This window comes from Silurus aristotelis, assembly GCF_946808225.1.
Source record: "Silurus aristotelis genome assembly, chromosome: 4".
Classification (NCBI taxonomy): Eukaryota; Metazoa; Chordata; class Actinopteri; order Siluriformes; family Siluridae; genus Silurus; species Silurus aristotelis.
In genome coordinates, this window is record NC_139577.1 from 14,340,570 (window position 1) to 14,355,242 (window position 14,673).

Genomic DNA, 14,673 nt, shown 5'->3' on the forward strand with positions numbered 1-14,673 from the left:
CTGAAGAAGAAGAGAAGGAGAGTAAAGACTGAAAGAAGAATAAGATGGTGGAAACTGAAGGAGGAAGACTGTAGTGTGAGATTCAGGGAAGGGGTCAGACAGGGGCTTGTTGGTTGTGAAGAGGTGCTGGATGATTGGGCAACTACTGCAGGAGTGATAAGGGAGATAGCTGGAAAGGTACTTGGTGTGACATCTTGAAATAGAAAGGAAGACAAAGAGACGTGGTGGTGGAATGAGGAAGTGCAGGAAAGCGTAAGGAGAAAGAGGTTGGCAAAACAGAAGTGGGATCGACAGAGTGATTAGAAAAGTAGGCAGGAGTACAAGGAGATGTGGCAGCAGGTGAAGAGGGATGTGCTGAAAGCCATGAAAAAGGCATATGAGGAGCTGTATGAGAAGTTGGACACTAAGGAAGGAGAAAAGGATTTATACCGATTGGCCAGGCAGAGGGACCGAGCTGGGAAGTTAGAACAATAAAGTATGGAGATGAAAATGTGTTGACTAGTGAGAAAAAGAAAAGGTTTGATGACGTGGAGATGAAGAAGCGGGAAGTGGATAGGATTAGTAAGGAGGCAGTGAAAGCAGCGATTAACAGATGACGTACCAGTAGAAGCATGGAGATGTTTAGGAGAGATGGCAGTGGAGTTTTTGTCTAGATTGTTTAGCAAGATTTTGGAAGGTGAGGGAATGCCTGAGGAATGGAGAAGGAGTGTGCTGGTGCCGGTTTTTAGGAATAAGGAAGATGAGCAGACCTGCAGTAACTACAGGAGAATAAAGTTGTTCAGTCACACCATGAAGTTATTGGAAAGAGTAGTGGAAGCCAGACTGAGAGAAGAGGTGACCATCTGTGAGCAACAGTATGGTTTCATGACAAGGAAGGGCACCACAGTCGCATTATTTGCTTTGAGAATGTTGATGGAGAAGTATAGAGAAGGTCAGAAGGAGTTGCATTGTGTGTTTGTGGATTTAGAGAAAGTGTACGACAGGGTGCAGAGAGAGGGGTTGTGGTATTGTATGAGGAAGTCAGGTGTGTCAGAGAAGTATGTGAGGGTGGTGCAGGACATGTATGAGGACAGTGTGTCTACACTGAAGTCCGCAGCAGGAACAACAGACTGGTTTAAGGTGAAGGTTGGACTGCAGCAAGGATCGGCTCTGAGCCTTTTCCTGTTTGCAGTGGTGATGGACAGGTTGACGGACAAAGTCAGACAGGAGTCTCCATGGACTATGATGTTTGCGGATGTTATTGTTATTTGTGGTGAGAGTAGGAAGCAGGTAGAGAAGAGCCTGGAGGGGTGGAGGTATGCACTGAAGAGAAGGGGAATGAAAGTCAGTAGGAGTAAGACAGAGACATCTATGCTTGTGCCAAATAAACATTTTTTGAATTTTGATTCCATAGCCCCCGTTGGCCAGTAGCCACTACCTAGTTGGTGGCTATCGCTAGCGTTGGTTGATTCTTTAGCGTCTTCATGTATGTGCCAAACAAATCAGATTTCCAATAAGGCGTAAGTAGCCACAGTAACTCTACACTAAGTCTAGTTTCTTCTTTATACCTTTAGCATTGTTGTGTATGATTTAAAGTGTAAAGGAGTTTGTAAAAAATGCTCAATGCACACAAAGTGCAAGGCGGAAACTAAACAAACTTACGGTCTGCCACTTTATACGTTCCTTAGGAAACTCATATTGTAACTTTGTTCCTATGCACGTAAAAAAGGATTGCATTTGGTACAGGGCGTTTGGTTCCGTACACATGTACCAAATGCAATCCTTTTTTATGTGCATAGGAACATAGTTACAATATGAGTTTCCTAAGGAAACATTTCAGCACAATACGTGTACTGTTACACCACTAATGGTGGGTGGGTGGGTGGATGGATGGATGGATGGATGGATGGATGGATGGATGGATGGTTGGATGGATGGATGGATGGATGGATGGATGGATGGATGGATGGATGGATGGATGGATGGATAGATAGATAGATAGATAGATAGATAGATAGATAGATAGATAGATAGATAGATAGATAGATAGATAGATAGATAGATAGATAGATAGATGTCTGCATATAAAACATTGCAGATTACTTCTGATATCCTGTAACTAAAAACTGCTAGCAATCTCACCTCTTCTGGCTGTTTCATTGTTTGTTCAGTATAAATTATGTTTTAAAAAGAACATGGCAAACTACCAGCATGTTCCAGCTAAGTACTGATTTTTACTGGGTATATAACACATTTTGCAAAAGTATGAACAAGTATGGAATTTGATTTGAGTGATTTTCAGGTCTGGATTTGCATGAAATAAATCACTGAACAGTATTTGTGTTTCCATACTGTTGCCCTGTTTGTTTTTCTAAAATTACGAATTTGTAAAAATAGTTTTTTTTTATAAACCAAAGGTTAATCCGGATACATTCGAAAACAGCTTTTTCGGCCAGACAAAAGCGCCGCGTCCACACTTTATTTTTCATTCGTTTCACAAAGGTTGCTCATCCATGCTTAAATGTCTCAAAATGCTTACATCCTTGTCCTGCACATGAGCAAAATATAAGATGCTTCAACCTTAAGATGCTTTACTGCCCGGCTCTTTAGAATTTTGTGCCAATGACTAACACACTGCGACATGAAAACGTTTTCACATTTATCCATTTTGGAGGGCGTTTTCAAACTGTAAACATCGAAAAATGCCGTCTCGGTGTGAACGGAAGGCCAAAAGGAGTAAAACAAATATGTTTTCAAACTAAAACTTATTAGTGTGGACATGGCCATGATGTTTTTTGTGGAGTTAGGAGCAGACTCTCAGCACTGCCAAAAGATCGGCGCTAGACTGAACCTGCACATCTGTGATTGGATGTTACATCGTGAGACAGCAGTTGCCATGACAGTACAACCATGCGACTAAACACATTGAAAAACATCAGAGATTCTGAGTCTGACATACATCATAGGCTCTAATGTAACGCACGGTTTAGCTGGAAATTAAAATAATTATTTCAGATGTTAAATATGGTTTCAAAATCTTTAGGGAAATCAGCATACTTGAGTCTGAAAAAGAATGGAATGAAAAAATGTAGGAATCCTGTATGGAACTAAAAACTCTGTGTAAATGTTTTGCAGGATTCTTTCTCTGCTGTTACCATCCTGTTTATTGAGTACGAGACCTCTCTTCTTCCACATCTTCCATTTCCTCTACACAGCTCAGACTGTTGTCTGGCCATCGCTCTGATGCCCAAAACCAAGGGTTACAAAGACTTTTACTCACAGGTAACATCCCTCTTTGCAGATTTTTTTATTCTTTTTTTTTGCTCAACCATAAAAGCACTTGTATTTTGCTTATAAATCAGTTTTGATTGTTGCTTAGGTCCTGCAGGTTTGGAATAAGCCTGAATCTAAGATCCATGTGCAGCTTGTTGCTCAAGAACAGCTGGGTCTTGACTGCTCAAGCATGTGAGTTAGTCAATATACTATAGTAAATCAGTATATCAGCATGTTTTTTAACTTAAAGTTTAACACAGCTTTTGGTATGTATGTCATTCCCCTGACCCGGCAGGTACTCAAGATTGCTGAAGTTCCATAAGGTACAAGGTTCATTTGCAGAAAATACCAGAGTAACTCTGAAAACTGCTTATCCAGATGTGCCGGATATAGACAGGTAGCAGCATATTTATTTTCTAATCAGTTACAACTTATAGTGCTTCATGGATGGATTTGTTATTATTTCCGTGATGCATTTTGATCCTTAGGTTTCTGAAGCACTTTGCTATCAGTAATAGCATGTGTGAGGAGTCTGTATACAGTGAACACCTAGAAGCACTATTCCCAAACACACACCCTAATTCAGAGTCAGAGACAAAGGTTGGTTGATTAAATTGAGCACTAATCACTGATTGAGTATTTAACAAGGACATGCACTTAAATTATTATTATTATTATTTTTAATGCGTTTGATAACACTGTGTAATGAAAGATAACTGTGTATGTGTGTTTGCCTCTAGATGGTCCTTTCAATCATTACAGGCTTACCAGGGAGCTATAAAGAAAGTTTGTGCGATTTTTTGGTGGATGTGAATCAGGAATGTGGAAGGTAAGTGCAAACATTTATTTAAACCTGCAGTACAGTAAATTGGCCCAATTATTTGTAAATCTTTTATACTAACTGTTAATAGGTGGGAGGTATACCGTCCTGACTTGGGCTCAAAAGATCTATGTGTGCCACATCTCCAGAGGTACCTGAGTAGCCTTGTGGCCAAAACAAGTGAGACATGTTTAAATGCACAAAGAGTGCTACTACTAACTCCAGGGTAAGACATTTACAGACAGATGCACACACTCCCATTAAAACCTATAACTGTTAAGGTGCTTACTAGAGGTTGACAGATTCAACAGTTTTGTAGAGTAATCTGTACAGATATTTGATTGCTGGCAAATATTCTTAACGATAGTTTTTCCGGGTTGTGTTATACAGTACAAGAGCAAACCATGTGCGGTTTATTTGAAGTGAAACATTTTACATTTATTTGGAGTGTGTGTGTGTGTGTGTGTATATATATGTATGTGTGTGTGTGTGTGGGGGGGGGGTGTTTAGGGTCATCAGCAAGTACGATCCAACCTAACTATTAGTATCGGTAAAATCCTATTAAGCTGTTTACCAAACCCAAATCAGTGTTTAATGATACATCTGGTTTGTTATCTATTTGACATTTTTGTTATATATAAATACTGGAAAGCCAGACTGTGTTAAATTAATTAGCAATAAAGTGTCACTGGCACCATATGGCGAGTTTTCTCCAGGTTGCCTTGCATATAACTAAAAAGAGTACAGATTTAGCCCACAACTCTGCGTGCACTTTATTCCTGGCAGCTAAACCTGTTTCTTTTTTAGAAACACACTAACAAACCAGCCAGCGGCTTGCAAACGACACGTTTTGCTTCTTTGCTGTGTTAATGTATTGTGGTGTTGTATTGTAATGTACTTTGCGTCTAACAGAAATACAGTTTCTACGTACACGAAAAAAGCGCCATATGGCCTCGCTTTGCTAAGATGTTATTAGTGTATTTATGTGTTTATAAATGTGTGTTAAAGGTACACAGATGTATTGGATGTGGTTCAAGCTGTCATATGTCATCCAGACCCAGCGGTTCAAAACAGAGTGTGTGTGGGTGCTGTCACAGCCTGTGTCAACCCACTAACATCCTTCATGGAACACAGGTCTTTTACCTTTTTTTTCCCAAAGGTTTCCTGTCATTAGTTTTATCTGCAGAAATACAAGCCCTCACACTCCATACACACCACACAAAGGTTGAGCAAAACATGAACATCCTTCACACCCTTCCCCCCTAGTGCTGTAGCTCAATACAGAACAATGTTATTGAAGCATAATTTACTGCTGTCGACTCCTTAAAGAGTCCATACAATATTGAAGAGGTTTTTTTTTTTTTTTACTTCTCAAAGCTCAATCTAGACTGCTTTATTTCCCCAGGCTTCTCTTCCCTAAGCTCCTGGAGCAGTGCAGTCATGGTAAGCCCCATGGGAACGTTTTCTGTTTACCTAAGCATGTGTGTGTTTGTGTGTACATGTACATTATACGCGTGACCTTATTTGTTTGGTGTAATAACATCTGTTTTGTGTGTTTATTGCAGGTGTGGTGAGTAATGTGGTGTTTACGGGTTTGACTGCTGACCAGAAACACACTCTGTTGAAATACATGCAGCAGCTCATTCGTTCAGCGAATCCCAACGCAGCATTTATCTTGGCCGAGAGAGGAGCTGTGACCAGGTTAGCAAGCACAAGCGTCAATCTTCGTGTTATATCTTGGACATTCAAATAGCATTAGTAAGAGAGGGTGCTCTAAAGATTTGCACTTTTGTTTTTAACGTTTATAATATTGGCATTGCAGAGCTGAAGATATGCGGCTGATTCTGAGTGACAGCAGTTTTGATCAGTCTCAGATGATCAGAGCTCGATATCTGCTCTACCCTGGCTGGTGAACCTTTTTCTTCCTTTTCCTCATTTTTAACGTATGTGTGTGTGTGTGTTTTGCCATGGGAATTCATGAAGCATGTAAACACTGTCTTCTGTTTTGTTGTGCTGCAGGTGGGAGGGAAGGTTTGTATCTGGTTGTGGATCTTTATCAATGTCCCAACACTGTGTACAGTTCAACCGTCCTCTAGAACGAGCCTCATTTCTGCATTGCTGCAAAGGTAAGGGTGGGCGTGTGTGCGTGCGTGCGTGCTTGTTTGTGTGTGTGTGTGTGTGTGTGTGTGTGTGTGTGCTTGTGTTTGCAAAATAATCTCTTTTTTTAATCCAGGTTGGTGACAGACAATGGAAATGATGTAAGCTGAAGGTGCTAGCAATGTGTACGCTGTGCTGTGATAGCGTGTCTAGCGATGAAAGCTGACACTGCATTGTGGTGTAACTCACTCTCTCTCTCCCACACACATATCTGTATTTCAGGATTAAAGTCATCCCTCAGAGGAAGCCCTTTCACAGGAAACATCTATCACATCATTGGGAAAGTGCTCTTCTCTGGTAGGGTGTTCGTTCTCTACGGTTTCTGCACTGAATCAAATTTCCTAGTTCAACTCAAATAAATAATATTCTTAATGCAAATTGTTGCCTATTTCTTCACTTTAATCGACACCAGGATGCTGTGGCTTTCTCTGTTTGAGTGTGTATGTGCGTGTTTGTAATTAATGTTTGACTTGCCTTTGGGAAGTGGTAGACAGGGGCCCTCTGGGCTCCTTCTGGACGGTAGGACTTCTGCCTCAAATCCTCAAAGTAGTGTGGCCTGCTCCACTCATCTCTGTTTTTTACTTCCTTTTTTCGTTGTTTATTCGCAAGGGTCTATTCATTCTTACACCTTTTCAGTTGCATATTTGCATGGAGAGAGTGAGCAGAATGCAGAGGATTGAATGGCTGTTTTGAATGGTTTGGTACAAGTAGATTTAATAGTTTGTTTTTACACCATAAAAAGCACCTTGGGTAGTATAGTGCATTTTTTACTCACTTAGCAAGATGTCATAAGGTGCCTTTGTTTTCACCATGAATCATCTGTGTTTTGTTCTAAATTGTTCTCTGGTGCTCTTCGGTGTCACTTTTAATTTAGTGTGTTTGCCAAACACATAATAGTTTAATTTGCGTTATAATGCGTTCTTTTTTTTTTTTTTGGTCGTTTGATCCTTACATTTCTGCCTGTGTGTATAAAACTGTTAAGAATATTGTGGTGAGTAGTGAATTAGAAGTGGGATGAGTGATTGTAAGCATGCCGTACTAGACATTTGATTGTAGTTTTTGCGAAGCATGTCACTGCATAATGCATACAAATGCATAGTCAACAATACAACATCAGAGTTCCATCAAGGGGACAGTTACAGTTATTAAAGTGAACAAGGGCAGGGAGAGTGGAAAAAATCAACACAGGTCCAAGCAGATGCAACAACAGGTCCAATCAGGTGCAATTGCCATTGCATAATAATCTGAAGTAGATGCACGTGACAGACATCACTACATAGTAACGGTCTTGGCACCAAGTGCAGCACAAACAGGATTTATTTTACCAACAAACCTGTTGCTGCATAGACAGCAGATGGAGAGTAGACTGTGTCTGGTTGTTTCTTACAACCTTTTCATCTATGGTTAAGGTCAATAAAGTTCAATAAACTTAGCTTTTTTATATTTTCTAGCTTGCTTTTGGGTATTGATGTTTTATTATTTTTCAATCACACTCTGGCTGCACATTTGGTAATTGTAATTGTGTGTGTGTGTGTGTGTGTGTGTGTGTGTGTGTGTGTGTGTGTGTGTGTGTGTGTGTTTGTGTGTGTGTGTGTACTTGTGTTGACCACACAAATGCTTGCAAACAGACAGTGACAGGTTGTGGGAGGTGAGCTGTAGCTCCATCAGTGGGAGTGTGACTGTGACCCTTGATCAGGTCTCCTCCAGTAGCTCCAAAATCACCCAAAATTGTTACTTGCTGATCCACGGGGTAGGACTCACCCAGAACGGCCTCAAGGACTGGCTCAGACAGTGTGCTAAACAGGTACTCTTACTTTTGGCTTTGTACTAGACTACATTTATTTGAGAACCAAATGTCAGCAAAATATAAAAAATTCAAAATATATCAGCTCTTTTATTGTTTCTCCTCCTGATTTCAGAAATAATTAGGAAGCAGAACCATTGTTTTATGTCTTATCAGTGTTAACACTGGCAACACCGCCAGTTAAAAGGCTAAAAATCTAGAATCAGCCAGGAAAATATATCTATAAAAATAGTACAGAATAAAGTATTAGGTGTTTTCATAATGAACTGTCAAGCACTTCTTGCTGGTGACATGTCTTTGTAAGCAGAATGATAATAGTCTTCCATGATTTACAGAGCCACAATAACAATAACAGCCAGTGTATTTTCAATTAGATTTTCTGGATTTGCCAGCTCACACTCGTATTGTCTTGTAGAAATCACCAAAGAAATCGATGAAGACAAGAAGCACTCTTACACCACAGGAGATCAAAAATATCCATGTAAGTAACATATTCAGCACAAATTTGATACAGTAGAGACATGCTATGTTAAAAAGAACATATATTGATTGATCTGTTCATAGATGAAGAAGCACCTGGAACCACTTCCGTTAGGTTACTTCTATAATGGCCATCAGTTTGTCAGTTTCTTTGGAGAGAAGCAGAACTTCCATCCGTGTATCCTTTAATGACACTGTAAAACCTTTTCTTTGTTGTCGCATCCATTCTGTTTTGTCTCTGTGTGCGTTGAGCTTCCTTAAATCCGTGTATTCAGTAATGGACCAGTTTGTAGAGGAATATCTGCAAGAGGCCAATAAGGAGATTGAGCGCTTTAACAGTGAGGTTGATCTCTATGCACCCAGGGATCTTTTTGACTAGAGTTCTTCTTCTGTCCTCTTCAGCACAGGACGGGGATTCGCTTCAGGATTAATGATGTCTCGAATCAGCTGTTTACTATACTGTCCACACGATGATAGAGGGATAACTAAGACACAAAGGAGGGAGGGGTTGGCCACTTCGTAAATCTGCACCATAAATTTAGGGAAGAACCAGTGCTGTGTAGATGATGAGAGATCTTTACCCAGCTCACTAGCAGTCTGTATTATTTCCTGAGAACCATTCCTTGTGTAAATAGCACATTGAGCATATAATGGGAAGAAAAATGTGTATGTTAGGAAGTGGCATGATTTAATGTGTATATTAAAATGTAAAAAATGCTGCATTCAAAATGGTGGCATAATATTACTAAGATCATAATAATTTGAGATGATCTTGGTGCTCTTATACCCTTAAATCAAGCATCTGCACTCTAATGTATTAATTTGTTCCCACCTATAAAACTTTTGCGTAAAGGTTTAGTATTACCTGGTCATAATATTAGCGTAACATATTTAGATACTGAACTTGTAGAAAGAAATGTTATCAGAATGTAAATATTGTGAACACGCTAGTCTGGAATTCCTTGGTTAGTCCTCGTGACACTCTAATTACAGTGCAATTTACACAAAAAGTGCTCGAATCATCAGCTAAATGCTAATAGAGTTTGTCAGCAGGTGCAAACTTGCAATAGCAAGAGATGCCTCAGAAGCCTGCATCCAGGGGAGTGCAGATGGGGAGACAGATGTGATGTTCCATAAGTCTGTAGACTCCAGCTGTGGAGCTGTGGTGATCATCTCTCATCTATGGCACAGATCAGACAAACAGCAGCATCAGACAGAAGTGGCCAAACTAGAAAATTCCACCAGAGGAGGGTTGGGGTGGATATGTGCTATTGGCAAGATGGTGAGGGAAGGGGCATTGGTCCTTTAGAGTTTGGTGGGAAAATAGAGTTTTAAGCTGAATGGGAGGTTGGGCTGTAGAATTCATTTGTGGTGTGTAGCAACAAGGTCTAACCTTGTCTCAATTTGAAGGCGTTCGGCGTTCTTGTAGCACCTATTTTACAATTAATGTGCGCAGGGGTTGAGGAGAGTCATTTATTAACTTTCGTTGACTAAACTGTGGTTAATGCGTGTTTATTAGAGCCTGCAGAGGTAAATCTAATGTGTCATGTTGTTTGCAGGCAGATTTAGCTCTTCACCTGGGGTCTCGCTCGTCTATGCATGTTTGCTCAAACTAAATATGCACCACAGGGGAGAAGCAGTGGCATTCTCAAAACGTGCATTCTGATATTTGACCTGGCATCTATAAGACGAGTATTGAAAAAAAACCAAAAGTATAGCACTTCTAGAGGAATATTATAGGGGGGAAAAAAGTTTGCTGTGAAAGGGGGATGGGAATGCACTTCTGAACAAATTTAGACACTGCTTCTCCTCTCTGTGCTGCAAAGGTACAATAGTGGAATTCTATATAAATGTTAGCACTCATATCTCTCACTATACCCAGTGTAAAGAGTATATAACAGTAGCTGTGGTCATTGATATGCTCGAGAGGTGTGTTACTGTCGCTGTTGCTATGGAGATTTACAGTATGGCACACTCGCCACTATCACCATGGAGACTCACCACTTCGTACCTTCTTAGCGATCAAACCCGGTCCGCTTCAAGATAGCGCACTTGTCTCAGCACAAACTCTGTAAGAAGAGATCATTATAATGGTTGTGTGTCCACTGTGCAGTAAAAGGTGAAGTCAAACCAGCTCACACCATGTTGGCTGACAGAGCTTTTCTCGCTGAGCAGATGCTCTGCGAGTTAAACAATTTCTGTTTGTATCTCAGACACACAAAGCAGCTGTCCTGCAGCTATGAGGCTTCAGAGCGCTGCTGTAATCTGTAGTTCAGAGAAGCGGTCATTTTTAGCACATACTATCTGCGTGTGTTAATGCGTCTTACCGAGGTACATTTATATTTATAACACAAATGCCTTTCACCAAACTGGTACTACAAAGAAGAAGAATAATACAAATATTTTACATACCTAAGGAGAATTGAATTACCAAGAGAGAAAAAATATATATATTTTTATAAAGCTGTGAATTTAAAATGCAAAAAAAATAAAATGTGATTAGGAGTATGTTTCACTCCTCTTACCTATTTCAGAGGCTTCCTATTAGGCTGACTGAAGTGCCTTGGCCACGAGGACCAGTTACGTTGCCAAGCCAAGTTGAGCACCAGTATTGGTGAAAGGATAAGCAGAGCGTTTGTCTTATTTGTGTAGGGTTGTACGCTGGCTGGCAAGAGGGCACTGGAGGGCAGCAAAGCAAAACAATTTAAACAATTTAAACAATGACATTAGTGTCAGGGCAAAGCCTGAGCCTGGATTAAATGGATTGGGTGTTCTTTTAAAGGCATCTAATTTAACAGTTAGTTTGAATGAATGCAATTTTGGCAATGGGGTCAGTCTTTCTTATGCGTTCGGACACAAACCCCAGTGAGGCCCTCCAGGTGTTCCCTATAATTGCCTGCTAGGTCTTCCCTGACCACTTTACCTGTGGAGCTAAGGTTAGAGGACAAAAACAGAGTTTGGTGTCAAAGAAATACTTTTTGTAAGCTGTTGGCTCACATCAGTGTTCCAAAAGGTCCCTAAACTGGACCAATTTTATAAAAAAAAATGATATCATATTGTCTTTGGCTTCCATTGGAACAATAATATTATTCAGCAATATCTTAAACTTGTTCTAGGAGCTAAGGGCTTGTTCCTGACCAAAACATCGCACTTTTACCACTTTTGGAAATCTGTTAATTACTAAAATTAGCAGGGTTGATCTGAGCTCTATTTAAGAACTCCCACATGACAGTTGAAATCAGAATTGATTTTGATTATTATGCTAATCAGGTTACAGTTGGTGAAAGGGAGATTATTAGGGGGAAATAAATAAGGGCTAATAAATGTATTTTGCTGTTCACAATGTTTGGTTGAGAAGTAGCCTAAATTCAAGAGCTTCAGGCAAAGTCAGTATGTCACTCTGCCTGCACAAAGATTTCCATTCCGTCCGGACTTTGTATTGATTTTTGCTATTTCGGAACCTGTTCAGTTCTAAAGAGAAGATAAAGGAATTGAAGTGATGCATTTGTAAGACTTTACCTCACAATACCCAATGTTTGGAGTTCATATTGTTGTTTGTGGTCAAAAGGGTTGAACTTCAAAAGTGCCAAAATGTCTACATTAAAATGTATGAAAGTTCAAATTATTGGGGTGTATTTGCACAAAACTACTGAAACTCCTGTTTTTTTCCTGAGACTTATGCTTTTTTATAATCTATGTGTTGTATTTATGAGATTAAATAAACCATTAAAACTATTTATAACCCTATTATTGTGTTTTCATTTTGCTGATTGTGGGTTTCTCTGCATTTTCTGGATGGTCTCATCATTAGTGAGTCACATTTGTTGGCGCGGGTGGGTGTTAATGTTTATACACTCAGTAGTGAATTTTCGCTCGGTGATAACATCTTGTCCTGCATCAACACAAACCTTCAGAGCCTGTCATTACCATGACTGTTTAATTCTCTATCTCGCACTCTCTCTTTTTCACTCACTAAGCTATAAGAAAAGACTATAGTTTTATCTGATTTAACGTATCCTTTTTCCTGGCCCTCAGCTTTGGTCTCTATCCAATCATGGCCACATACCAAGCAGCTGTTTTTATGCAAAGACAAGCAGACTTGATACCCACTTGAAAGTGTCCATACACACATGCCAAGAATCCCCACGACTTTGCTACACCATCTCCTCACACACACATACAACACACAGTATTACTGGCACCTTACAGCAGCAGTACTTGACCTTCTCCCTTGAGGCTATACCCACACAAACACACACATAGCAGGCATTGTTTTACTTCTTGTTTGGAGTGGATCTGCAGTCCAAGTGCATTCTTTGCTCCTATTTGTTATGACTGCAGCATGTAAACAAGGGTGTCCCCCCTGGCTCCTGTAGCACTCAGGGCCAGTCTGATATTAGATACGACTCCAATTTGGAGAAAGTTGGCGTCGTATCTAATATCTTTCTCATTTCCCTCGATTTGGGTTGATTCCATATCTTGTGCTGCTCATTTGCCGTTTGTTTTTTCCTTGCTCAGTACGAGCATATGTTTAGTAACAAAATTAAAGCAGGAAAGTGCAGTCTACCAGGACAAGCGTAGGATGTTCACTTCAGTATATTGTGTTCTTTTATATATAGATATATAGATATCTATATTCTAGCATATTTGTAGCACTTTTTACTTGTAAACATTAAAATCCTGTTCATCCAGCAGTGAGCCATGTATTCTGGCCTTGATTGATGTTGCTGCAAAAAAAATAAAATCAAAACACACTCCTGTGTCTCAAATGCCCTTTATAGCTGTACCACACCCTCTGAACAAAGGTCCATCGTCCATTGCAAGCATTATTAATACACTGTGAGAGACAAGAACAATATATTGAAAAAAACAAAGACAGACATTTAAAATGCTTGTGTCACTGTATTTAAGAAATGCTTGACGTTTTTTTTACCATTTCATAGATACATCCAGTTCGAAGCAAACCAATTAAAAGAAATAAAACACAAAACCGTATTACAAGCAGCTTTCTTGTCATAAACAAGCACACACACACACACACACACACACACACACACACATATATACAGTAATTTCCGGACTATAAAGTGCACCCATATATAAGCCGCACCCACTGAATTTTACGAAGATTTTTATTTTGAACATAAATAAGCCGTATCTAAACAGTAGCCTACCAAGAAAGTCATTGTTCACTGTCTTCCTCCTTCCTTTTACAACAATTTCTCTCTGGAGTTTTTCTTTTGGCATCGCCGTGCGTTTAAAAATCACCATCGGTGACGCTTTTCTCCCGATGCAGTGCAGCTCAGTTTTTTGGCTTGAAGTTTGTGAAACCGGGAAAAACATGGAAAAATCCATATATTAGCCGCTTTGTTGTTTAAGCCGCGGGGTTCAAAGCGTGGGGAAAATAGTAGCGGCTTATAGTCCGGAAAATATGGTGTATATTTATATATACATACAAATATTTATATATATATATATATATATATATATATATATATATATATATATCATCATCATCATCATCTCCCGCTTATCCGTAATTCGGGTCGCGGGGGCAGCAGTCTAAGCAGGCCCCCGCCTTCGACTGCTGCCCAATCCTCACAGCACCGTCCCTTACGGTCCCTCCTGCAGGTGGTGAGCCCACGGGAAGATATATATATATATATATAGTTAGGTCCATAAATATTGGGACATCGACACAATCCTAACATTTTTGGCTCTATACACCACCACAATGGATTTATAATGAAACGAACAAGTTGTGCTTTAACTGCAGACTGTCAGCTTTAATTTGAGGGCATTTACAGATTAATAATCATAAATCAAACTTTCAATTTTTTAATACTTGGTTGCAAATCCTTTACAGTCAATTACAGCCTGAAGTCTGGAACGCATAGACATCACCAGACGCTGGGTTTCATCCCTGGTGATGCTCTGCCAGGCCTCTACTGCAACTGTCTTCAGTTCCTGTTTGTTCTTGGGGCATTTTCCCTTCAGTTTTGTTTTCAGCAAGTGAAATGCATGCTCAATCGGATTCAGGTCAGGTGATTGACTTGGCCATTGCATATCATTCCTCTTTTTTCCCTTAAAAAACTCTTTGGTTGCTTTTGCAGTATGCTTTGGATCATTGTCCATCTGCACTGTGAAGCGCCGTCCAATG

The 14,673-nt window shown here is 39.9% G+C and overlaps 1 protein-coding gene across 1 annotated transcript in view; it reads left to right on the forward strand.

Annotated features, from left to right (window-relative positions):
• Window positions 1-12,260, forward strand: part of dnaaf9 (dynein axonemal assembly factor 9) — a 29,245-nt gene extending 16,985 nt beyond the window's left edge. The window contains exons 22-37 of the mRNA XM_083540214.1: window positions 3,115-3,261; window positions 3,359-3,444; window positions 3,548-3,649; window positions 3,741-3,852; window positions 3,993-4,081; window positions 4,164-4,298; window positions 5,081-5,206; window positions 5,478-5,515; window positions 5,638-5,773; window positions 5,895-5,981; window positions 6,092-6,198; window positions 6,452-6,526; window positions 7,858-8,033; window positions 8,449-8,514; window positions 8,598-8,691; window positions 8,789-12,260. Of these exons, the coding sequence (XP_083396340.1) occupies window positions 3,115-3,261; window positions 3,359-3,444; window positions 3,548-3,649; window positions 3,741-3,852; window positions 3,993-4,081; window positions 4,164-4,298; window positions 5,081-5,206; window positions 5,478-5,515; window positions 5,638-5,773; window positions 5,895-5,981; window positions 6,092-6,198; window positions 6,452-6,526; window positions 7,858-8,033; window positions 8,449-8,514; window positions 8,598-8,691; window positions 8,789-8,892 (1,680 nt within the window). The 3' untranslated portion in view covers window positions 8,893-12,260. The remainder of the gene's footprint in view (window positions 1-3,114; window positions 3,262-3,358; window positions 3,445-3,547; window positions 3,650-3,740; window positions 3,853-3,992; window positions 4,082-4,163; window positions 4,299-5,080; window positions 5,207-5,477; window positions 5,516-5,637; window positions 5,774-5,894; window positions 5,982-6,091; window positions 6,199-6,451; window positions 6,527-7,857; window positions 8,034-8,448; window positions 8,515-8,597; window positions 8,692-8,788) is intronic.
• Window positions 12,261-14,673: the final 2,413 nt, after the last annotated feature.